Raw genomic sequence first — 23,227 nt, forward strand, 5'->3', positions numbered from 1 at the left:
CGCTCGTTTTTCGTTTCCCGTTTCTTCCCTTCTCCCCCACTCCATTTTTTCTTGTTCTTTCAAACTCTTGGGATACCTTATCGAGTGATACACTGCGCACTTTGCACGGAAATAGAGAGCCACAATGGCTTTAGCAAGTAAGAAGCACGCATAGGCACATAGAAACAGGCTGAGGCACAGTGAGCAGAAGAGTTACAAGGTCTCATTGCTTCTCATGAAGCAAAGAGCTTTCCATGGGGGGAAGTGAAGTTCAATGGGACAAAAGTGCCAAGATAAGGGCTACGTAGCAGTGGAGCAGGACAAGTGCAGTAACACAGGAGCCTACACGGCAGCACTAGTTAGCAATAAGTGCAGCAGGACGTCATTGTAAATGTCTTGATGCACACCGTTGCGTCAGAAATTTTTATGTATGGCATGTGTGCTTGCCGGTATGGGCAGAATTATAGACAGCAGGCAGTTGTAGTTAGCCGAAAGGAGCTGTAGAACAAGTCCTCGTGCGTGCTTCTTGTGAAAACCATCTTTGCCTTCTTCAGGTTCGTTGAACTGTTCTCGATTTGCCGAGTCGGCCAACCAAGGGCGGTGATAGGATTTGTACCGAGAGAGAGTGTTTGTATAGAGGGCCAAACCACGATCACGCGGTTTTGATACAGTAATTGTGCGTAACAAATTTTAAATAAGATACGATTTAGGGTTATTGATGGTCTCTTCCGTCCTGTTTGTTGCAAAGGTGGGGTTAATGCATGTTGCAGCAATATGTGCTGTGGCCGTTGCGCCAAGCTACGTATGTGCGTGTACAGGAAAATGCGGGATGCAAAGGTGCTGCAGCTACTTGCTTCCCGGTTGCACTTTCTTCCTCTAGCGCAAAACCCTGTACGGGGGAAAGGCAGTTGAACGAGACAAGCTTGAGGGGAAAAGTAGTGGCCTTAAGATTTAAGTAGAGCAAAGGCGTTAAGCATCACCTTATGAATAATGCAGGGACGAGCCGCACAGCCTGAAACCCGGAATCAGCTTGGATTTTGTTGTTTAAATCGATGATTCTACTCTTCTTGGCGTTGGTACCTGCTTTTAGGTGTTGCTTTTGTTACTGTTGACTTTGTTCCTTTCCTCCATTATTGTACATGGATTGTTGGGTTCCACTATTCTCCTCTGTGAACTTCCTGGAAGCGGTCTTTCGGGTGATATCAGCATTGGCGCTGGTGGTCTCCGCACGGAGGCTCGCCAGCAGTCGCGTAGCCACAAACTCCACTTCATCTTCATGAGTAAGAACAAATCAAGTAACACAAGATATGCAGAACCTGGCAGCTGTGAAACCATCAGGTGGGCAAGCTATGAGGTGGGCTAGAAGAAAGGGAAACTGTTTATATTGCATGGTTACCTCTGCAAAGGGAGGAACGGATACGGCTCCCTTCATCCCTTGAGTGAGTTTCAGCTTTATGAGGCCTGCGATGCAAGATAAGTATCCGTACCCTCATCCGACTTGTCAACAGCCATATTGACCGTTCTGTTTGACTTCTGCTTCTTCTTTTCTCCTCTGTTTAGCTGCTCTTCGATTTCTCTGAAGTCCGTAATGAATGAACGAATGGCAGCTAGGAGCTCCAGTGAGTAACGGCAGCGCCGCTGCAGCTGCAACTTTTCTGTTGTTTCGATCTCGGTCTTTTCCTGCTTCAGCTTGTGACGCTTGCTCCCCATATGTTCCTTCGCCTCGTGGCTCCCTGTCTCAGCCGCGATGTCTCTACTGGTCGAACCAATCCAAGAACAACAGATTAAGGCCACCACTAGGCTTTTTTTAATTTTATCTCTACCGGTATACTTTTTGCGAGTGGTGTACTCGTTTCGCTGCACTCTTCATGCTTGTGATTACAGATGGTGTATTCATGGCTGGAGTGAACTGGGTGAACCATTTATGCAAACAGGTGGGTAAAAGGGGTTCTTGAGTGCTAGCAGTAGTTTCATTTTCGCGGCCTCCAATGCCAAAGTAAGCAGGTCCGTCAATAATAATCGCTAGCTATACAAGTAGTCATTTAAGCATGTCCCTGTACGAATGAGAATCGCCTTTTGGCTGTGCCCATTGTAACCTGACCGTTGCTTTTCCCAAGCAGTACGCCCGTGTTGAAGGCTTGGCCTAGCGGTAGTACAGGTGGCGAACATGTTTTCGACAGCGAGGAGGACTTTCTCAAGCTGAAGAGATGTGTTAAAGGAGTCCCTGCTTGCTTCCTCAGCCTTTGCAGAGAGTGCAGCCATCTCTTTCTCAAGCGCCTCAAGTTCACGCTGATACACAGCAACTTTGTTACTGGCTTCCTGAGACAGTTCCAACAGACATCCAGGTTTAGAAAACAGTGATCCTTCCCGGTCTAGCTCTACACAGAGTTGGCTCCGCTGCACTGGCTTTTATTGTTGGCTTCGAAGGAAAGAGCACAGCGTGCCTTGAAGGCACCACTAATGCAGGCCTAGCTGTCAGTAAGTGCGCTGCATCCTCTGCTATGACAAAAACGAACACATTCAAGATAGACGAACAAGGATCTTAGCAGCTTGCGTGCATTTATAATCTTGTAGTTGTTGCCGGAGGATATCCATCTGGCTGATGGTCTTTTCATTGCTTTGTAGGAGGTTGGAATGCACTGAGGAGAGGACTTCAAACCGCGCAATGATATCTCTGACGGACAGAAACTCTGAACTCGCTTTAGATACGGTGTTCAGGTAATCGTGAAATTTCTTTACTGAACACGCCAGCATATGAGCAAGCACCAAGCAGGTGAAATGAACGAACACAGATGCAAAGCGAAACATGATTTCTCAAGCAGGCAAAAATACACATAATACTCTCACTAAACAGCGCAAAAACCAACAACTCTTGGCTTTTCTTCAAACCGGGGGTAGTAGGTGACACTGGATGATATCATTAGTGCAGCATGAGCTGCTGCTTAGCACTATTCGAAAGTTAGTAGTGTTCTCGAAATACACTACGCCGTTTATCTTAGCACACAGGCTGCACTTCTGAAGCCACGCGTTCTAACCACAGGACATTAAAATGAATTTGCTTTTGCAAGTTTTCCACCCGACGCCATGATTCGTAGACTTTGATTTCTTTGGCGTAGTACCCATAATGCCCAGCTGGTGTCGTATCTACCCCGTAAAAGGACATACGATCTTGAGCTTGTGATTCCATCGCGGCGCAGGCAATTTCATCTACAGATAATTGTCTCTTCAATGTGGCTATTTCTTTTTCCTTGATTTGGCTAGTCTCTCTCTCGTTTGATGCCCTGCGGTTGGCCCGCGTGGTCTTTTCTTCGTTGGTGTATATGAATTTTTGAAACCTTTGTAGCTGTGCCTTGAGCTGTGCCTGCCGCTTTTGCAGCTCGGCATCTCGCTGCCGCGCTTTCTCAGCCACCTGAGAAGAAAAGCCCCAAGTATAAGTGCGGGATGATTAGAGCATAAATCGCTGGAACACAGCTAGTGCAACTCTTTGATAAGTAAAGAAATGGGACCTACGGCCGCAATTTGCTCTCAATGTGTGCATCTGCCTCTACGGTAGTACACGATAATTAGTGCAAAGGCCAACTGCATGCTCAAAAAGCGGCATGGCAAAGGCATGTTCGAGTACAGCCTGAAGGATATGTGTAGCGTAGGATGATGGGCCTAAGTGCCTCTTATCCCTGCACGGTGCTTCCTTTTAATGATCCACCCAAAAAGAAGCGCAGCAAGTACAGAGAAAGAAATCACACTCTTCGACCTACAACAGTGTTTCAGAAATAGCTGTAAGAAGCAAAGGAGGAGGGTGTGAGAATGAAGTATTTCAGCATCAGGGTTGCAATGCCCCAGTTTTCCTCCTTGAGCGCACTTGGGCGTAGGACTTTTTCTTGAGATCCAGTTCGGCAGAAACGTCGTCGAGCTGGCGTTGCAAATCCTGGGTGGCAGTAAGGATTCCATTTACAGTAACAGCAGAATAAAACTCGGACCCAAAAAGCAAAGCAGCACTGGTCACACAAGTGAGAGCAACATGATGGCTTGAGGAATAGAAATAGTGGTTAAGGCAATTCAACTGTAGGCAGCATTGAACACCGAGGGATATGAGGAAGCAAGACGTGATGCTCTCGTTGCGGGAAGAGAAAAGGTAACCCAGGAAATCATAAGCGATAGAGATACACAGATGCAACGCCACGGCCACCGCTAGTCAAGCAGAAGAAAGGAAATACATGCTCTGCTTAACATGGTCGTAGGCCTTATTTGGGTGTGCCTTTACAGGTTTATTCATGGATAGAGATTGTTACCTACATCTGTCAAAGTGCATGTGGTTTCGAAATATCCCTACATAGTGACAATACATTTTATTTTTTTGTGTAGCTAGGTAGAAAGCTTGCCAACCAGCAGTCTGGCATCATCTGAGGGACTCTCCAAGCCGAGGGTCTGCAACAGGAGGAGTTGCTGTAAATTGTCGCTTCGAAACGAAAGGCCATTGTTGCCCTCCGACTCCTCCTGGGATGAGGCTGCCATTGATACTAAGCCCTAATGTTTGACGCTGACAAGGCAGCATGAATATCAAAAACTGAAAGCAAAACAGAGCGAAATAAGTGCACCTCTGGAAGAATGAACAACATGCAGCACAAGAAACTGCAGAGGCCGTAGAGCACAGTGCATTCATTGAAGATATTTTGATCAGCTTTAATTGTGCTGCGCCCAAAACACTGCACTTAGCACTTCTTGTTAAGAACCCACTAATCTCTCTATGCAGTGTATGCATTTCTTTGCTGACTCCGTGGTATACGAGATAGGGTTACCGCCCGTGGCGTGGCCTGAAAAATTTTAACTGAAAGGACTAGTGAAGGTTCTAGCCGTGAAGCTACTGTGCTACTTACAAACAGGGGCTGGATTGTCAAAATTTACCGGGGAGAACGGCGAATAGAGTCGGGCAGTGGACTGCGTAGCCGAAGTAGAAAATGGGCAGTCTTGCTCGCCGTATAAGTCTTTGTTCATGCCTTGCTTTCCCTTTTGAAATGGTTTTCTGTCTTTTAATGCAGGCCTAAGTCCCTAGCGGTGAGGAGATCCAGGCGTTTGGCTCTTGTTTGTAGCCACTCACTTCCACAAATAGGCAGCGCCAGACACAAACTCAAGGAGTAAAGGTAGACGTAGTTCTTACTGAATTCATTTAAATGACACAGCGAAGGTACTTAATCAGAAGGATAAAAATAGTGTAAGGCTGAAAAAAGGCGCTCTCTTCGAAGGTCACTCTAAGGTGACCTCGAGGGAGACTGAATTGGGCACGACCAATTCGTCGACAAAAGGAAAGAACAAACGCACCTAGAACGCCGTTCATATATCAAGCTTCAGTAGGACGAATTAATTGCAATTAAATAGTAAGAAATTCATACAGGTCCCGGTGGAGGAAGCAGGGCCCTAACGCCCTGGAGCGGAAGGAGACCACGCAAGCCCCCTGGTGGAGCGGGTGCTGCCGCAGCCTCAACAGAGGAAAAAGAACAATTGTTGGCCTTTAGCCTTTTGTATCTGAGACCAGTCTGGAACGAATTCTAGTATGCAGGCTGTAATTTCCTCGGCTGAGTCGTTACTTGCCGTCCTGACTTGTTAGCTCACATAGCAGGGCTTCCAGGGCTTTCTTCACATAGTCCCATTAAAGGGGGGCAATAATCCAAGCAATGAATATTTTGGGGTGGAGAGAGAGAGCCAGGGAGAGAACAAGCACCACTGAAAGTTTAGATAGCAGGAGGCAGTGAGAGCTAATCAAGGGACTCTGCCGTGCGTGGTGCGTAGTCAGAGGAGATGGAGACACAAACGGCTTTCACCAAAAAATGCGAGGACTATGCAGAAAGGCACGGCATTAGAGATCTTATGCGGTCCCTTGCACGGCTGCTGGTGATACAGCAGCCAGACGATCCTCTACAGTGCCTCATCGATCACCTGAAGCAGCAGCAGCAGCTCGAAAGCCAGGAGGCACAGCAGCAACAGCCGCACCAAAAAGAAGAGGCGCCTTTTCGGCTGGTAATGCTGGGCCTGCCGGGCAGCGGGCGGCGGGAGTTATCTCGACGGTTGGCGGACATGTGCGACTTACCCCTTGTCTCTGCGGGAGACCTCTTGAGGTTGCACGCAGAAAAGTTCCCCAATGGAGAAGCTGCGCTGGCACTTACTTCTAAGACCCTCGGTAAGGCAACCAACAATCAAGCGAAAGGAGCCGGTGGTAGTTTCAAAAACAAAAGCAGAATTGCATCGTCGCAGTAATGTATGACTATTTATCTATCTTAAGAGTGCTTGGCCATAATTTATCTGTGCTGTCCGGGAGTAGGGGTAAAGCTAGGTAACAAATAGTCACTATTATGGTTATGCAAATTCTAACTTTTCCCCTTAGTCAAAACAGTGCAAATATAGCTGTATTTGTCCAAATTATGCCAAGGTCCAGTACTTTTAAGATAAATACATAGAGGGGCTTCCAGATTACTAGAGGCATGAAACTGTAGTGCTGCTTCACATTTTGACAGCGCGAGATGAGCTAGTGATTGACCTAATTACGAAGCGACTAGAGCAACAGCAACTGGAGCACGCAGCCCACAGCAGCTGGATTCTGGATGGCTTTCCGCGGACCCGCACACAAGCTGTAGCACTGTTGCAGCTACGACTGTTCCCCGAACGGTGCTGCTTATTGCTACCTGGAGAGCAGAGAGCCAAAGCTGCTGTGCGTGCTGCCGCTGCCGCCGCAGCAGCAGCACGCACAGAGTCAGCCCGAAGCATGGAAGGGCCACAATTTTTTATTAGCACTACTCCAGAATCAGAGAGGCGAGCGCGGCTTCAGTTGACAAGAGAGGCAGATGAGCGTCTGCAGAGCGCATATGCGTAAGTCCCCACCATCTTATCGTAAACCTTCAAATAAAGCAACACACCAGACACTAAGGTCTCAAAGGCATGCCATGTTGACGTCTCAGCCATGCAGAGCGAGTACTAGAAGTTTTAGGGCCTCTTGCAGAGACTGTCCCCGCCGACAGCAGTCAAGAGTTGGTGCTCGACATACTCAAGGTGAATCCATATTTTTCGGGCTTCAAAGTTTCAGGAGGATGGTCTGCGAAGCATAGCGTTGTGGTCTATGCTTGCAAGTTAGAGGCGATGACTTTGCTACCGTTTCTTAGATAGGCCCCAAAAAGACGTTGCGTTGTTCTGTGTGGTGTGAAGCTCCACATGAGCTACTCTACTGGGGCAGGAAGGCGGTTAATATCTGGCTGTAAGTGGTTTTCGTAGACACAGAAATATTCTGTGTGCTTCATCAGGCGCGATGCGGCATTGAAGGGGACTCTTGGATTCGACGGCTGCCCCCAAAGCTCTGTGTATGTGGCCCCTGATGTCTCCTACTGTCTTCCCCATCTTGCCGTATGCCGCTGTATTAGGAACAATCTGAAGAGTTTCCTTTCCTGTCTGCAGCATTGTGCTTCAGCTGCTATTGACTCTCGTTGCTTTGTGTATCTGATTTTGGATGCTCACAGCTACTCTGTGCACAGATGCATTTAATTGGCTAGGCGTGCTAATGAAACGAGCTCTAGTGTTGGATATTACCGGAAGTCTCTAATTCTGCTTCTCTCAGTGGGCATTCGAGCTTGTCCACATTAGAGCTCTATGTGCCGGCTGAGCAGGCAACGAAATCGATCTTTACTTCGCCCTGTAGTAAAACGCACTGGATATTATGTATATTCTTTAAAGTTTCGTGTGTTGCAGATCCTTGGATGCTCTGGAAGCGGCAAGTCCACGCAGAGCCGCCTCATTTCCAACCGTTTTGGAGTGGTGCATGTAGACGTCCGCAAATTGCTGCTGCAGCGAGTAAATCTTTCCTCATGTTTTCTTGCACCAATTTCAGTCTAATCTGGAAAGACGTACGGGGAAACTTCTAAAGCATGCCCCAGTCTCGAGCTTTTCTTTTGAAAGGAGCTACCACGCTATGCTTAGACACCCGGCGCTGGGCAAGGGGATGTGAAATGTCTGCATAGCTAGATCCAATACAAGAGCAACAGCAGAGAGTGGTTTAAGGAGGATGAGCTCCGCAGCAAGCGTTTTTGCAGGCCCATGAGGATGAGGCATGCAGACAGGCTCTAATGGAACTCGAGGCCGGACTAGAGTCTTGTAGGCTTTTAAAGTATACAAAATAATCACATTGAATCTAAAGTGCTATGTATGGAGTATTGCAACGACCACACAAAAAGCAAGTGTCTGGAATTTGAGTGGTCTGATTTAACGTGCGTTGCGAGAGTCAGCGCATCTATTGTCCAGGGTACTCAGTTCCTTATTCGCGTTGCTTGGTGTTCCCGCTACAGCTTTCGAGCCAATGTTGGGCCAACTAGTGGCTGACAGATTAGAGGCTGCAGACTGCGCACGGCGTGGCTGGGTGCTGGAGGGCTTCCCTGAGACAGCGCAGCAGGTGGACTTGCTGAGGCAGCATCGCATAGCACCGGATGGCATTGTTTTCCTAGAGGTCCCTGAGGTGAACCGTCCCAGAGCAGCAGAAGCGGCTTCACTTTTTCCTTAAGCACCACATCTAAAGAATTTCATTTAGTAACGTGAGGCAGCAGCACTAGGACTACAGAAGTGCAGTTGATACCAAATGCTAAAATGCCAGTGCAGCAACAGCTACTGGTGTGGGACGATGAGGAAGGTGAAGACTCAGTGACAAAAACGCAGGCATTATCTTCGCCTCTGTTTTTTGCTGTTGTCGGGGTATGATTCCCCCCAGGGAACGCTAGTGAAGCGAGTGGAGATGAGCAAAAGCCGACAGATAAACGAGCGGGTGACGCAAGGAATGTCCGAAGCAGTGTACACTTAGCTACATGCCTAGCTGGGTGAGAAGCCATGTAGGCGGCTAGCTGAGTTCATCGATGCACTGAAGGCTAGGCTTTCAGTGGTGTGCCTGCAGTCATCATACACGGCTAACGTAGATTCCTGCGGTGGAGCAAACGAGGCTAGGAAGGACGCAGCGCGGCTAGTTGAAATGCGGTGAGTAAGCACTCTAGATTCACCGGTACCATTTGTAGAACTGGCCTCAACCCATAGTGTATCTTGTGCAGCAATATCAGGAATAAAGCCTCAATTCCCGTATTGATGTGAAGACGCACACATAGGTGAATGAGGTAAAAAGCTTCTTCACATTTGGGAATGATTGCTTTCAGTCTAGCACAGATAAAGCGGTGGATCCCCTTCGTTCAACAAGCCTTCCCTGACAAATTTACAACTATTTGGTGAGTGATAGACTTTAGCCAGCATTTTCCTTGTCCCAAGTGTATGAGGTACTCGGGCAGCACGTTGCTAGCCAGCATAGAGCGTCACTAAATTGTCGTTGCTCTGCTATTTTATATACCCGGCTTAACATAGAAGCTGAAAAGCCTGATTGGACTGGAGTATTCAAAGCGCAGGCAGATCCGTTTCTGCTTTTGTCGTCTACAGCGCCGACGATGCAGTTGCTGTCGAGTCCGTGGCCCAGAGAATTTTAGAATTTCTTTCCAGGTAATTTTAAATCACAAAGACGTACGCTTGTGTATGCATTATCAGGAAGGTATGGATTATCTGGCATAAGACAAACTGTAAACCGTTGCATACACTCAAGGCCCTGGGAATGTTTTATAGCGATCAACTTAACAATGTTGCAGACGTAGAAAAGGCCACAGCGAGCCCCATGAGATCGACGCTGCTATACAGTTGGTTTTTTGCCTTGTGTCCAGCCACCGCATGCCTCCTTTACGATATAACTAGACCAAGGGATTCCTACGACAGCATCAACTGCAAATTCGAATCTCAAGCCTCCGGTACTGTGCCTTCCCTCCTTCAGGCCCTCTGAATCTTTCATTTTGGGGGCGTGCAATGTTTTTTTACCTGACACCGCACGTTGTGCATTGTACTGGGGATATGCTGGCTTTCGAAGGACCTCCACAAACTCCCGGGGCCGTTGCTTAGAGAATTAGGCGCCTAGGGGACACAATAGGTTCAATCTACTTCTAATTCCCCTTATTTTTGCGTAGCGGACGCTGATAGCTGCAGTCTTTGAGCTTAAACCCCACAGCCGAAATTCACGTTGAAGTCGTAGAACCAAGTGTGGGCACAGAAGGAAGAGACCAATTCATTCGATTAAGCCTTAAGGAAAACATATGCTGTTAAGGCTTTCACGGCGTAGTTCAGCGTGTAGGAATCTGGAACTAGAGTAGGTATTGCAGCGTTTCTGCTAGTAGACCGGTTGGTTCGTCCGTTTGAGGGACAAGCGCTGTAAACGGGATCCTGGTTGTCTCCGGAGCGAAGGGCTGAAATGCTGATCCGTATACAATTTAATGCCGGTTTTGAATTCCAATAGCCTCACAACATTGGTATTCAGATTTTGTTCCCCCGTATGTGTTTTCTTTCGCATAGAGTTTACATTTTGTTTCTGTGGCAGTACGAAGGGCCCCCCTTCTCCTTGGGTCCTCCGTGCAGGAGCCTCTCTGCAGGGGTTCCACTCCGCCAGTCACAGCTAGTACGGACCATAAAATCTAAACAGCGGGAAAAAGTAAACTTTGAGATCCAGTCAGTGCCTTTCCTCTCTACTTTAGGGTCTTCCGATGTTGCAGCAGTACAAGGGGCTTACTGGATTAGCATTACGCTGTTGTTATCATAGCACTGACCTCTGAAGCCTGAATCTACCATCGACTACCACCAAGACTTGTGGGTCCATCTGCTGCATGGGGGCCCCAAATGGGTCACCCGAGGAACTATCATTGCATGCCAGGGCCACCCGCCAAGTTTAGCTTTGGCGGTTGTAGAAGAGCATCCATAAGGTGCTTCCTCATTCTGGTGCCTCTGTTCTGCCCCGCTTTTGCTCATGGATTTAAGCTGTCTGCGCATCCCAACGCTAGCACTCTCACCTGCACCAGTAGCACCAACAACGGTGCCGCCGGCAGCGCGTTCCTTCATCGTACATCACCCTCGGCAGCAGCAGCCGTCCCCGCGGCCAGTTCGGAAGGAGAAGATGCAGCAGCTACAGCAGCATCCAAGGTGGACGTGGCTTTAGTGAAGAAACTACGGCAGCTAACGGCTGCCGGCTACGGCAGTTGTCTCAAGGCGTTGCAACATAGCAACGGGGATCTGCCAATGGCAGTTAAGTGGCTGCGGCACCAGGGCGCAGCAGACGCAGCAGCAGCAGTAGCAGCAGCGACCGCTGCAGCTAGTAGCGTCAGGCCTGGTGACGACACGCAAAAGGAAGGCGTTATCGCCCTGTGCCGAATTGAAACCAAACTCACACCTGCCCCGGAAGGAGGTGCACTAGACACGTCAGCAAGCATCGAACGGATCGCTGCCGTTCATGTGGCCTGCAGGACCGACTTTGTCAGCCGTAGTGAGGTTTTTACTGCAGCGGCGAGCCGGACAGCCGCTGCGGCATGCATGTCTGCCTGCTTCGCGAAGGAGGCAGCAGCAGCTGCTGGTGTACCTGGTGCAGGTACAAGAACATCACAGCAACAAAAGCTGCTGCAGCAGCTCTTGTCTCTCCCTACTGGCTATTCGTTCCCAGCGGGTGTGCCGAGCGACGCGGAAGGGGAAGCAGCTGCAACTGTTGGGGCGGACTTGGCGTATACATCTCGCCTGGTGGGGGAGACAGTAGTGGTGAAGCGAGTCGCCATGCGTGAGGCCCTCAGGGGGTCAGGGATTGTGGCTTTTTATTGCCATCAACCTGTTGCAGCTAATGTCGCCCCACTTGCCGTGCTGCTGCACCTCTCCTACTCCAGGCAGGAGAAGCAACAGGAGGACCAAGCAGAGTTTGAGGGCCACCTACGGCGATTTGGGAAGCAACTGTGCATGCAAATAGCTGCAGCAAAACCACTCGCTGTTGTGCGTTGCCCCACTCCTAGCCTTAAGCCCGCACTCCTGGACACGTGTTCTAGACCGTATAGCGAAGCCCAGTAAAACCCCAGGAAATAAGCCACAACACGCATTAGTTGATAGTAAACAAGAGACACAAGGTCTCGTGCACCGCACGCAATCCTTGGGGGGCGCCGCTTAAACCATGCCTTTAACAGGGGCTTTAGGGTTGTGCGTTCGGCGCTGTGTCTGTCCGTCAGAGAGTTGAAGATCTTCCGCCAGCCATAGTGGCGCAGGAGCAGCAGTATGCCCTTTCTAGCCTTTCCAGTAAAGGTGGGAGTAACGCCAAGTGCTTAACAGATGCATTTAAACAGAAAATCGTGGAGGGGAAAATGAACAAGTGGCATAAGGAGGTAGTCCTCCTCAAGCAGGTCCGTTCTCCCCCATGCTGAACCTAAATTGTAACGCCTATACCACAAGCCCATGCACTTCGCAGTGTCTTGCTTCACTAAACGTGCTGTCAACGACTACTTTATGCTCAAGAGCCTAGGGTTTGTTTGTGCAGCCATGGGCTTTGGACGATAGTGGCCGATCCACTGAAAAGGTACTGAAAGACACGGAGCAGCTGCTCAAAATAAAAGTGAGCATTGATGGATTCGATCTTCTGGAAGTTGCCAGCGGGTCGTGAGGGTCTTCTGGATTCTATACCCTAGGTTCTTGGCCCTCAGCTAAGGATATGTCGATGCCCGTAAGCAAAAAAGGGGGGCACTAGTGGCGTTCCTCCTGCCCAGGTGCAGCAAAGCGGGACAAGCTTTCCAGGTGTTTACAGTTATTGCTGCCAGTTTGACTACAGAGATTCCTGGTTGCCGCCTTCCTTGGGCCCCTTGCTTGGTGGGAGAGGAGCACAGTGTTTCCTCTGCTGCCAGTTTTCTACCCTTTCTAGCGTTGACTACCCTTTTGAAAGTACAAAGGGCATGCGCGTCGTTCGCTGCACTCTGTGGTTTGTACATGCTGAATCTGAGCTCCGGACGATCGAGTGTAGTTAGGCGCCCACTGCCCAACCGATGTGTGGGAAAGAGCTTTGCAAGGGTCTGTACAAATATGGCTGCATATACGCAAACGCATATATGTGTATAGTTGTCTGGTTCATTTATAGCCAGACGTATTTGATACTAAGATGCGTTGGACATCGTGAAGGAGCGCAACAGTGGCGAAGGACCGGGTACGGAGGGGTCAGTAGAGCAGGCCTGATAAGTCGAGACGGCCAAAGCTGAATAGGCAAAACAGACACACTCTTGCGATAGAATCCCGACAGCAAAAGTAGAATACCCTTACAAGGTCTCGGCTGCACTCCTCCAAGGAAAATGGAGCGCTTGACAAACCGGTGGCCTACGATGGTCTTCGAAGTCATGACCAGTAGAACCCTGCTTGTGAAGCCATACCAGTTCCAGCTGGCAAAAGAGCACTAAAAATGTATATACTAGGAAAAAGAACTTGCAGAATTATTACGTAATGGCAGTTAGAACGACAGAAAGTCTTCTGGGCGTACAGCTAGGAGCGGATTGTTGCAGTTTTTCCTCGTTCCATGGACAGTAGCTTCGCTCCATGAATCATTCGCTGTACTTTCTTCGTAAGGGCAAATATTGGTCTACTGTTGTTCGAAGCTTCGAATTTTTGCCATATATTGACACTTATTTCAGTTTTCCCCTACTAGATAAGCCTAGCTTCCTTTTTGGTGCACCTGCAAGGCAGGCACGAGACTCGCTGCCTCAAAGCCCCACATCTTGTACAGAAATGGACTACACCCCCGCGGGCGGTTCCTTTTATAATCCTCCTCAGCTCTGAAATATGTGCCTGAAGTGCTTTTGTACACTATAGCGAAAGATAGAGGTCTGGCCTTCTTCGGAGGGCTTGAGTCACGCGCCAGCGAGCAGGGGCTCCTGCCTCTTGAGATCACAAGAGGCCTTCCAGAAGCGTAAAGCTGCACTTTATGAGAAATTAAGTCAGAACTTACTCCGCCCAGTGCCATCCAACGAGATCCTGATCAAGCACTGACTTTTCTCCTACGAAAAGGGAAACCCCAAGCCTTTTTTGCAAGCGTTTGTGGCTGCTGCGGCAGGAGCAAGTAAGCGTATTCGATGAGGCCAGAAACTTTGGAGGCTGCACCTCGGGTTGTCCCCAAGGTCGTCCCCGTTTCCCCATGCCGCTCTTTACCTTCTGAAGCCACACCTTCTACCGAATGGCAGCACATCGAGAAGCTGCTAAATGCGTCATATAAGAGGGACATACACTTGTTTGGAGTGGAGACCCACTCCAGAGTCCCTTCAAGGCCGTTTCGGTTTTCTTCGAATATACGGAAGGAAAGGAAGAACGGCCCCTCTGCCTTTAAAGCCATAAGCAAAGACCCCTGGGACTCCGTGGCACCCCCGCCGGCTGGAGCTCCGCAATTCGCTCAAGCTTCAGAACGACGTGGAGGGGATCCTAGCTTGGTGAGGTTCTGTTTAAGGACATATATAGGCCTGTCCTGGGGTCATCCATGTGCCCTTCAACTATTATTCTTAGGGAATGAGAGCTGGGGGATTTGTGTGGTATTCTTTTTGCTGCACTGTGGTGTAGAAAGGCTCGTTAGATCAGAGAGAGGCGTGGGAGATCGCGTGTAACGGGGAGAAGAGACATACAGACATTATAAGGCGCCCTCCCAAGCCGCTGCCCAACTATACCTTGGGTAGCCTTGAGTTTACGCCGGGCATCCAGTGCGAGGGCCTTGAGCCCTTTAATGCTCTTAGCCTGGATGAATTTTTGGTGGGACCCGGAGCTGCCCCTCTCTCTCCGCAACAGCGTCAACTTTTCTGCAGCAGAGCCCTCGATTTTAAAGAGCCTACGAATCTGGAGACACGGACGAACTGGTGGCCTCACGAGAGGGAAAGGTGGAGACGCTCGAAGCGGCTTAGGTATCTTCTCAGGAGTGGCTTGGTGAGATTTCCTGTAGACAAGCAGGACCTTTTTTTTCTGGAGCCTTTTCGCCAGGGTGTCCAAAGGCCGCTTGCAGCAGGCTGTTGAGCCCAGTGTTCACCCTTGTGGCTATTTGGACTTATGTAGGTCTACACGACACTGCAGCTTGTGGAGGGGTTTTCCTCAGGTAATCTCCCGTGACGAGTACCTGCGTGAACAATTTGCAAAAGATTTCAGAAAGTATTTCAACCGACACCCGAAGCCCCACGAGAATCCCTGGAACTTTGAGGATGCGCTGAATCGCCAGGAGTTGGGGTCGCACCTACACAGGGAGAGAATTCATTACGGGTGGAAAGAGCTGACAGGAGAGAGCAGAAGCAATGCCAACGGAGGGCAGGCTAGCAAAAGAGAAGAGGGGGGTGAGCGAGAAACCTTACCTTGGTCATACCACTTTGAAATCGAGGGCCCCATAGGGCTGCCTTCCGAAGACACGCCGAAGAAAATGGCCTATTTTACAGCTTCAAAGGAGGTAAACGTAGAAGAGGAGCCCAAACTGAAATGTACGACAGCCCCATCTTTCTGAGATACGTATGCCTCCTCAGAGTTGACTTCTGTGACTGGACAGTCGTATAGTTGGGTAGCCTACCTCTCAAGGGCCCCTATATCTCACCTAGCTAGTGTTGTGGCAAACTTGGCATTCCTGCGTTTAGTTACTTCTGTTTACTTGCAGGCTTGATGGAAGCAGAGGCAGTCCGAATCCACGAAGCAGCAACTGGGAGACTGCCCTCTATATTTGCAGGGCTTCGCAGATCTAGGCACGAAATTTCCATTTTTGCCTGCTCTCGCTGCTAAAGGGGGTTACTCTTTCGATTGCTGCCTCGGCTGCTGCTTGTAGTGCTCAAATTGAATGCTTTAGCTGGATTATTGCTGCTTCTGCTTCGTTACCACTCCCACATTCTGTGATGGTTCGTAAGGTCTGCTCATCGGCCATCCTTGAATCTAGTAGTCCTGTGCTTTTCAGGAAGGAGAAGCACCCCAAGGATATAACTGTCCCTTTCCGGCGCCTCAAGGCCTACGGAGACATGATAAACCGGATCACTTCCTGCAGACGCCTGCAAGATGTGAGACTCATGCTCTTGCTTTTGCTTTCTCCTTTTACTTACCGCTGCTACTGCGGCCACTGCCCAGGTGCTGCAGATGCCGAGATGCTGGCACATGAGGGATGCGTTCAACGCTAATACTGCCTCTGCTATGTACTGCTTGTTTCCAGGAGGCTCGGCAGGAACTCCTGTCTGACTGGGACTTTAACACGAAGGGCAGTTCTGCGGTAGAGCACATGCCTCCCCCCAGAGGAGTGCGTAAGAATCCCAATTACGAGCTATCCTCTGAGAAGCTACAAAAGGCAAAGGACAAACTGCTGCAGAAGAATGCAGGAAGCGAAGAAGACTTTTCGCATGTGGAGAGGCGCAAAAGGTCCTCTGTTGTCGAACCCGTGCGAGTCCTTGGCGGCGGCAGATATGCCGTTTGAAGCTTTGGCTACGTAGGTATAGCAGTTGCCCAAGAATTGGAGCAACGGCTCAAATGCAGCATTTTAGTAAGAGTCATAAGGTGGCCACCAGGTATCAGTAGCCCGCCATTCGTTGCCGGTAGGTGTGCTAGCTAGCTGTGCAGGCGTGGCTGGCCTACTACGCTTACTTCCCACCTAGGGACAGCTAGCCATGCAGTGAGAGATACCCTTCTTGGGATGGAACACCACAGTAAAACGTATGTGGGTTCCCCCGGTTTACAGCGGCTTGTTGAACGTCTACACACCAAGATTAGGGTCTTAAGTTTGGTTGACCACTGCATGCCTGGGCATCAAGGCCTTTCAACATTCCCACTTTACTCAAAAATGCTAAGTCATGCTTTAGTTCCAGGTGACCAGCACAGGTTCACGTGGCTTTCCGAATGGATATAGTCACGTACGACTACATATATAGTTACAGAATGCTCAGATATAATGATCCATACATGGACATGTATGCGAATACTGGGTATAGTGCCATACCGCTTGACATCCTCTTTCTGCCTGTGCATCGTGATGCGGTCTGATCGGCTCACTCTCTTCCATGACCCAGGACAGTGTAAGTAAGCTACTGTGTGGGGCTGGCCATGAGGCATCAGAGCGTGTAACCACTTCAGCATTTGCCCTTTTTCCTCTGCTGCTGCCAGTGAGTCTACTCAGCATCTGGTCCTTTCATTTTCCTGCTGTCATGTACTACGAAATTGACTCTCAATGCAGCCTGCGGGGAGTTTACAGGGTTGGAACAAGCCCCCCGCAAATAGCGCTACAACTCTGCGAAATCCGAGAACTCGTTGTAAAATTGTGCGCTGTGGGTACTGCCGTGTTCACTGGAAGTTTTTAAAGGATATCCTCCAAAGAAGACAAAAAAGTCAGGAGGCTGCAGACCACAATGCCTTTTCTGGCGGGGTACAAAGAGCCCCTCAAAGGTCATCGAAATAGACCCCTTTATACGAGTATCCAAGGCTGAAAAGTGTTGCTTTTTGCCGTTTTTATATCGTGGTCCAAACCGTTAGAATCAAATTGAAAGTCTAATGGAGGAGCCATGTGACTGGTAAGCCATGTAGACCCACTCCTACAACTCACGTGCTTCAGCCGCATCCACATTGAGCTGTCCTGATGCGGCAACGCACACAGGCACAGTACAGTCTCTTCTTTAAATAGCTGCTACAGAGCTGTATTTGCTAAGCACAAGCATGTTCGCACCAATGCAGGCACAACAGCATCTAGACTTTCCAGAAGAGGCGGTGTATGCTTTGCTTGGCTAATGTTTTTGTTAGAGTTGCTAGTGATGGGCGGACTTCTGATTTTGAGGGATCGGCCCTCTCCCACAGGGACGAAATGCATGCCGTCTATGGAGACTTCCAGAGTGCAGATGCTATGCCCCTCACTGCTGGCTCGAAGTGTGGGCAGCGCACACTGCAGAGACAGTGGTACGAGCGCAGCAGGCGTAGCGATCGACGAGTAGCATGGCACATGCTCAGAGATCGTTAGCACAGCTCATTTCTCTTGTGAATAGCTAGCCATTAATAGTAGTAGCAGATTAAAAACCAAGGAACTGGACTAAACGGCTTTTGTCCACCTATGACTGACCACAATAACTTTGTGGAGGCTCTCCTCTATACTCTCTGCCCCCTGTTCTTGCTGCTGTTGCTGCTGATGTCCCTTTCCCATTTTTTGTTGCTGCTTTTGCTGCTTCTCCGATGCCAGTCCCTTGGGGCTTCCAGGTAAAGCTGCTGGAGCACCACCCTTGTTGGAAACTCCAGGTTTTGCAGAGGAGGACTTTTTGCCTGATTGTTTAGTTGCTCTGTCCCTGTAGGGATTCCTCCTGTTGGACCTCATGCTACTGGCATCAAAGCAAGACAAAACCTGTTGTTGCACTCCACTGATAGAAGCAGCAGGAATCAGTAGCTGTACAGGGGATCCATCGGGAGTGAGCTCAAACGAAGCAGCATCAGTAACAGCAGCATCGGTTATTCCACTTGTATTGATTGACGGGCGGCCGCTGTGCATAGAGCGACGCCCGCTGCTAACTCGATGGCCATGAAGCCCTGGGTTGCTAGGAGCACCAACGTCTGGATGTACCGTTACTCGGAAGCAAGGAGTGTGTATGGCCACTGCACACTCCAGTAGCACTGCAGCAAAAGTACCGCTGCCCAAGATTGCATCCTCATCCACCTGTTGAACTTCACCCACACCGATAGCATTCGCCGCGACAGCAGCAGCTGCTGCTACTCCTTCTGTGGATCCAAGCAAACCATTCGATATATTTAGATTTCCTGAGGTTCTTGTGCAGTGTGACTCCTCAAACATGTCTGCATTAGAAGCTTGACAAGGGTTAGGATTGACGCCACCAACGGACTCAGCAGCGGTTGGGGGAAGCGTGAAGAGCAGAAGCAGGTCTCCTTGTAGCTGCCTGTACACCTGAAAGCTCTTGGGTGTTTTGCTGAATTCGTGGCCGTTAAAGGAGAAGAGAAGTTGCAGCTCGTATACTCCATTGCTGCTACACTTAGAGATTACGCCCTGATCACGATTGTGCGGCAGCTGCTGCAACTCCTGCTGTTGGTTCTGTTCCTCCCCCGTTGCTGTATCCTCTGGCTGAACAAGATGCATTAGTGGAAATGGGGAAGCTTAAGCAATATGAGCTGGTCTAGCCGCAGCAGCAGCAGTAAAAGAAAGAGCATACACACAAGGGGACAAGAGCAACAGAGGTAGCCGCAGGAAAGGCTAGTTGGAGTACAGGACTTGCCTCGAGCATTACTGGCGGAATAGTCGCCCGGAGGCTTCCGTTGCGCATCGCTACTGATATGGTCTCCTTGGATCCATCCGGGTGTATGATGAGGCAACAGCACGCAAAAGCCCTGTTGTTGCTCGATGCCATGTAGGTTTCTAGTTCCTCGAGCCGCTGTGGAGGCAGAGCCTCGAGCTGCGCTGTGCTGAGCTCTACATTGATGGGCAAACCGGCAGGTCCAATGGGAGGAGACACTGTTAAATCCTCTGGGGACAATAACCAAAACGGAGCGGAGATGGCTGTGAACAGTTGTCCTGACGACCAAGCACACACCTGACCAAAACGCATGCAACTCGCTGCACAGCACCATTGCAGACTCTTAAAAACACGTTACTAGCCACAAGGCGCTTGCTGCGGGCGCTTCCCATGGACAACCGGCAACCGCCAGGTGAAGTCAGGCACCTAGCCGCAGACGGGTAAGCTGTTACTCAGAGTCACGCTTGGCTGCAACAAGCAAGCTAGTGAGTGAGGGTGCCCTAGACTGAGCAAGTATTGGCAGCTGGGTATCCCTTCACAGGGCCAAAGAGGCTCATGAGTGCCTTTGACGTACCATTAAGGGAAGCGGAGACCCGGAGCTGACAATTCGAGAGAATCGCCTTACTAAATGGGGGGGCATTACACCTGAGAGACTTTCTGCTGGGCAGCAAAGTGGCAGGTGCATACAGCTGGCAGCAACAGCGGTGCTTGTCCTGTGGGTCTTGTTGCTGCTCGCTTTGGGTTGTTTCCTCCAAAGCAGTGAAACAGACAGCAGCTCCCGTGCAGTCTGCCCCCGGGGGCACCGAGTGATCGAGCAGCACTTCCAAGGCAAGGCCGCCTGAAGCACAGAGCTGCAAGGCTGAAAGTATGCCGCCAAGCTCCTTATTGAATAGGCTTGGAAGGTGGCATCGGCAATGAACTCGGCCCTTGTCACGTGTGTTTCGATGAAAATCACATTGAAGGCTGCTGCTACTAGAAAAAGTAGGCAGAGTAGCAGGGTCTACGTGACATACCTTCTATAGACGCGCTAGAGGGGAAGACACCAAGTACAGCGTCAGGAAAGGCGGAAAAGGAAACTCTCAAAGGAGATGGCACCGACCAGTGCTTCCCGTCAACAGACACCTAAATCAAAATTCTCATACCCGACTGACCCCAAAACTATTCTTTGAATTCCGCGTGTGGTTTGCCGTATTTAGGGGTCACAGACTTGGTTCCCTGTCTTGGTAGGCATACACTTTGCGAAGCAATCCTTTGGCACTCCGCTTTGCCACCGGATTCCCCAAGTAGCTCGTTAGCCGGGTAGACAGCTGATTAGCCTTCAGAATAGCTACTTTCCTCTAAAAGTGGAAAGCGCTATTAACGTACTAGCTAGCAACCTATGCGTTTCTTCGAGGTACCTGATTAGGATTGACACAACTACAAGTTATTCAGTTGTAGATGCTACACATGGGGAGTACAAAGGCCTAACCTGCAATTCGGTGGGGAGGAAACAGTCCCCCGCTGTCCATTTCTGCAACGCTACCCAGCTCCTGAGCTCCTCTTTGTGGGATCCTACCACTGGACCCTGGGGTCCTAACTGTAGCACAGTACCTTGCGGATAACTGCTTGCAAGGAGGGTCTCCGTCAAAGAGTTCGAGCTTGCTCCTTCACCGTCCCGCCGCTCAACTCCGGATTCCCCAAAAATGATCCACCCAGAACAGTGCTGTCTCTCGTGTTGCTCTTGCTCCGGTTTCCCTTGTCGGTGCTTGAGCCGCTTCTCACCTTCACCGAAGGCGGGCGCAGCAATCCCCACGCTTCGGTCCCAAGCACACGACTTGCTGTACTGGAGAGGCCGCCCCTTCGTGAGAGCTTCGAAGCTTACCACGTCGTCTAACGGCGTGGACAGGTTACAAAAGTCGGCTAGCTCTTTCGCTGCACGCAATTGAGGGGAGCGGCAAACTACAACCCCGTTGGTTCGCAGCCACGCTTTCAGTATAACATCCAAATGCTGCAGATGCTGCTGACCGACGTCATGCGGATTATGTAGTGCCCTCAAGCGTAGCAATACGGGTTGGGAGGCTTCGAGGTCTTGTTGACCGTGTCCTGCTAGAGTATCACCGTGGCTCTGAAGCCTGCAACAGCAACAGCTGCAGCAAATGTGCTCCTGTTGCTGCTGTTTCAGCTGGAAGACGGGAAGTCCCACAAACTTGAGAGTCAGCTGGCCTCCACCTCCAACAGGAAGTAGTTGCGGAGACACATGCTGCAGCTGTGCTGGTGCAAAGGCCACTAGAGAGGAAGCCCCACAGGCCACCTTGGAGAACCTCAGGGGAAGAGCAGATCCAAAGCCAACCTCCGCTGCAACGGAAATACCAAAGGCAATGGCAAACTGAAAAGGAATAAAAGCAACCCATACAAAACACGGCATCCGAAATAAAATGCTGGGACTTTGGTTGAAAGACTCACTAGGGATGCATACGTCTCCACAAGTGGCAGCAAATCCAGTGCAGGTGGTGCCATCTGAGCAGCAGCACCAGCTGCTGCAAGCTTGTTGCACTGTCTGATCTGCGCACGTGGATGGAGGGCGTCCTTGCAGCAAGAGAGCCCCGTCTTCAGTAAGCAGTCCTGCAAACCCAGCTCCAGCCGTAATTTCTATTATTGGGGGCAGCGGTGCAACAGCGCAAAGACTGCTGCTCATAATTGTGCGTCTGCTGTAAAAGGCATGCATAATCTGCTGTGGGATGTAGCGAGGACTCTTGTCGCCAAGACCCAGTTGGCCGTGGCAGTTGAGGCCCCACGCCCACACGGATCCATCCCTCGATACAGCGTCGGAAGCCTCTCGTGCATTGATGAGAGGCGTAGCGACAGCAATGGAAGAAAGCGCCAGGGTGAATCCCTCACCAGCAGCCACTGCCACGATAGGCTGTGGCAGCTGCAATGGCTGCGGCCTTTTCTGCACAGGCCCAACGTTGCCAGTCCCCAGCTCGCCGCAAAAATTGCTGCCCCAAGTGAAGCAGCGACCGTCTGCTGCAGCAGCAACGACATGACGCGTACTGCAGCAAATTGAAGCAATGCTGCAACGCGAACTGGACAGAAACGGTAGTAAACGGGGCGCAAAGCAGCACCACACTAGTTGCCGCTGCAGAAGCTCGCCGTTGCAGCAAGTACCTAGCCCAAATAATCCCTTTTCCCTAGCAATCAGAGCATATGAAGCACCACCAGATACTTTGTAGGCACAGCCACTGCTGCCACCAGGGATAGCTTTTATATTCCAGTCGCTGTCACTACTCTTGCTGCTGCTGGAATACCTTGTTGCTGAAAGCAGCGCCCCTTCGGTGGTAGTCAGCAGCAGTTGCCGCTGGTGCTCCCAAGGCTTTGATTGGCTTTCCATGCAACAGACCGATGTCACTTGAGGACCTCCAATGTAACGCAGAGCGATATTGCAGCACAAGCTGCACATGGAACACCGGTTTGCTGCAGCTGATGGCGACGTTGCCACTAAATCTACAGACTTCGTACCGGTGTCGCTGCAGCCTCTACAGCAGCACGTAAATTGTTGGCCGTGTAGGCTATTTTTATTGCTATTACTGCTTTCGCCAAAAATGCAGATAAATTGCGTGGTTTCTTTCGTACCACGCTTTGCAACACCGTCACCGGCGTCTACTGCTCCGGCTCCAAACCCTGTGGCTGGGTGATTCGCCAAAGCTGAAACTCCTTCGGACGTTGATGGATCTGCATTTGTGTCTGCCAAAGATTCTGAGTACCATATATCTTGTTTTGCATACTTCTGCTGCCGATCATTGCCGCTCTGAAAGTTCAGAGCCGAAGCACTGCGGAGCAACTGCTGCTTTAGGTAGAAGGGACAAGGAGCCTCGAAGACGGCAGCCGCCGCCTGTAAGCCTGGGTTAAGTTGGTGCAAGAGAACGCCCTGCAGCGTACTGTGAAGCCTAAGGGCTCCACGCGTGCCTTTATGCAGCACAAGGATAGCACCAATGGTTGAACGGTTGCTGCAGCAAACGCTGCTGCCCTGCTTCGACTCATGGAGGCCCTGGTCATTTGCTTGTTGCTGCACACGCCAGGTGTCCTCAGGCCTTACAACCTGCTCCAGCAAGTGCTGCTGGTGCATCTGGGTTTTGAAACAAATGGCGTAAGGGTCCTCCGTCGGAAAGCTA

General features: G+C 50.3%; 4 protein-coding genes across 4 annotated transcripts; 2 read left to right on the forward strand and 2 right to left on the reverse strand.

Moving 5' to 3' along the window:
* Positions 1 to 1,081: 1,081 nt before the first annotated feature.
* Positions 1,082 to 4,491, reverse strand: LOC34619980 (cilia- and flagella-associated protein 73). Its single transcript, XM_026336380.1, has 7 exons — positions 4,363 to 4,491; positions 3,839 to 3,904; positions 3,155 to 3,388; positions 2,515 to 2,712; positions 2,081 to 2,298; positions 1,467 to 1,735; positions 1,082 to 1,251 (listed from the first exon to the last, which is right to left on the reverse strand). The coding sequence occupies exons 1-7, from the start codon at positions 4,489 to 4,491 to the stop codon at positions 1,082 to 1,084; spliced, it is 1,284 nt and encodes a 427-aa protein (XP_026192165.1).
* Positions 4,492 to 5,772: 1,281 nt separating this feature from the next.
* On the forward strand, positions 5,773 to 12,487 carry LOC34619981. The gene is made up of 14 exons (XM_026336381.1): positions 5,773 to 6,151; positions 6,486 to 6,837; positions 6,927 to 7,017; positions 7,266 to 7,322; positions 7,708 to 7,809; positions 8,049 to 8,109; positions 8,301 to 8,467; positions 8,897 to 8,976; positions 9,150 to 9,218; positions 9,529 to 9,643; positions 10,403 to 10,480; positions 10,837 to 11,829; positions 12,060 to 12,230; positions 12,365 to 12,487. Exons 1-14 carry the CDS (start codon positions 5,773 to 5,775, stop codon positions 12,485 to 12,487), a joined length of 2,838 nt encoding a protein of 945 aa, XP_026192166.1.
* A 1,450-nt stretch (positions 12,488 to 13,937) lies between these two features.
* LOC113147090 lies at positions 13,938 to 16,279 on the forward strand. The gene is made up of 6 exons (XM_026336382.1): positions 13,938 to 14,288; positions 14,416 to 14,772; positions 15,062 to 15,311; positions 15,482 to 15,566; positions 15,773 to 15,872; positions 16,022 to 16,279. Exons 1-6 carry the CDS (start codon positions 13,938 to 13,940, stop codon positions 16,277 to 16,279), a joined length of 1,401 nt encoding a protein of 466 aa, XP_026192167.1.
* Positions 16,280 to 17,479: 1,200 nt separating this feature from the next.
* LOC34619982 lies at positions 17,480 to 23,181 on the reverse strand. The gene is made up of 8 exons (XM_026336383.1): positions 21,522 to 23,181; positions 20,548 to 21,413; positions 19,788 to 20,092; positions 19,532 to 19,612; positions 19,062 to 19,419; positions 18,378 to 18,910; positions 17,906 to 18,266; positions 17,480 to 17,731 (listed from the first exon to the last, which is right to left on the reverse strand). Exons 1-8 carry the CDS (start codon positions 23,179 to 23,181, stop codon positions 17,480 to 17,482), a joined length of 4,416 nt encoding a protein of 1,471 aa, XP_026192168.1.
* Positions 23,182 to 23,227: the final 46 nt, after the last annotated feature.

This window comes from Cyclospora cayetanensis, unplaced genomic scaffold (assembly GCF_002999335.1).
Source record: "Cyclospora cayetanensis isolate NF1_C8 unplaced genomic scaffold, CcayRef3 CcayRef3_contig_124, whole genome shotgun sequence".
In the NCBI taxonomy this organism is placed as follows: domain Eukaryota; phylum Apicomplexa; class Conoidasida; order Eucoccidiorida; family Eimeriidae; genus Cyclospora; species Cyclospora cayetanensis.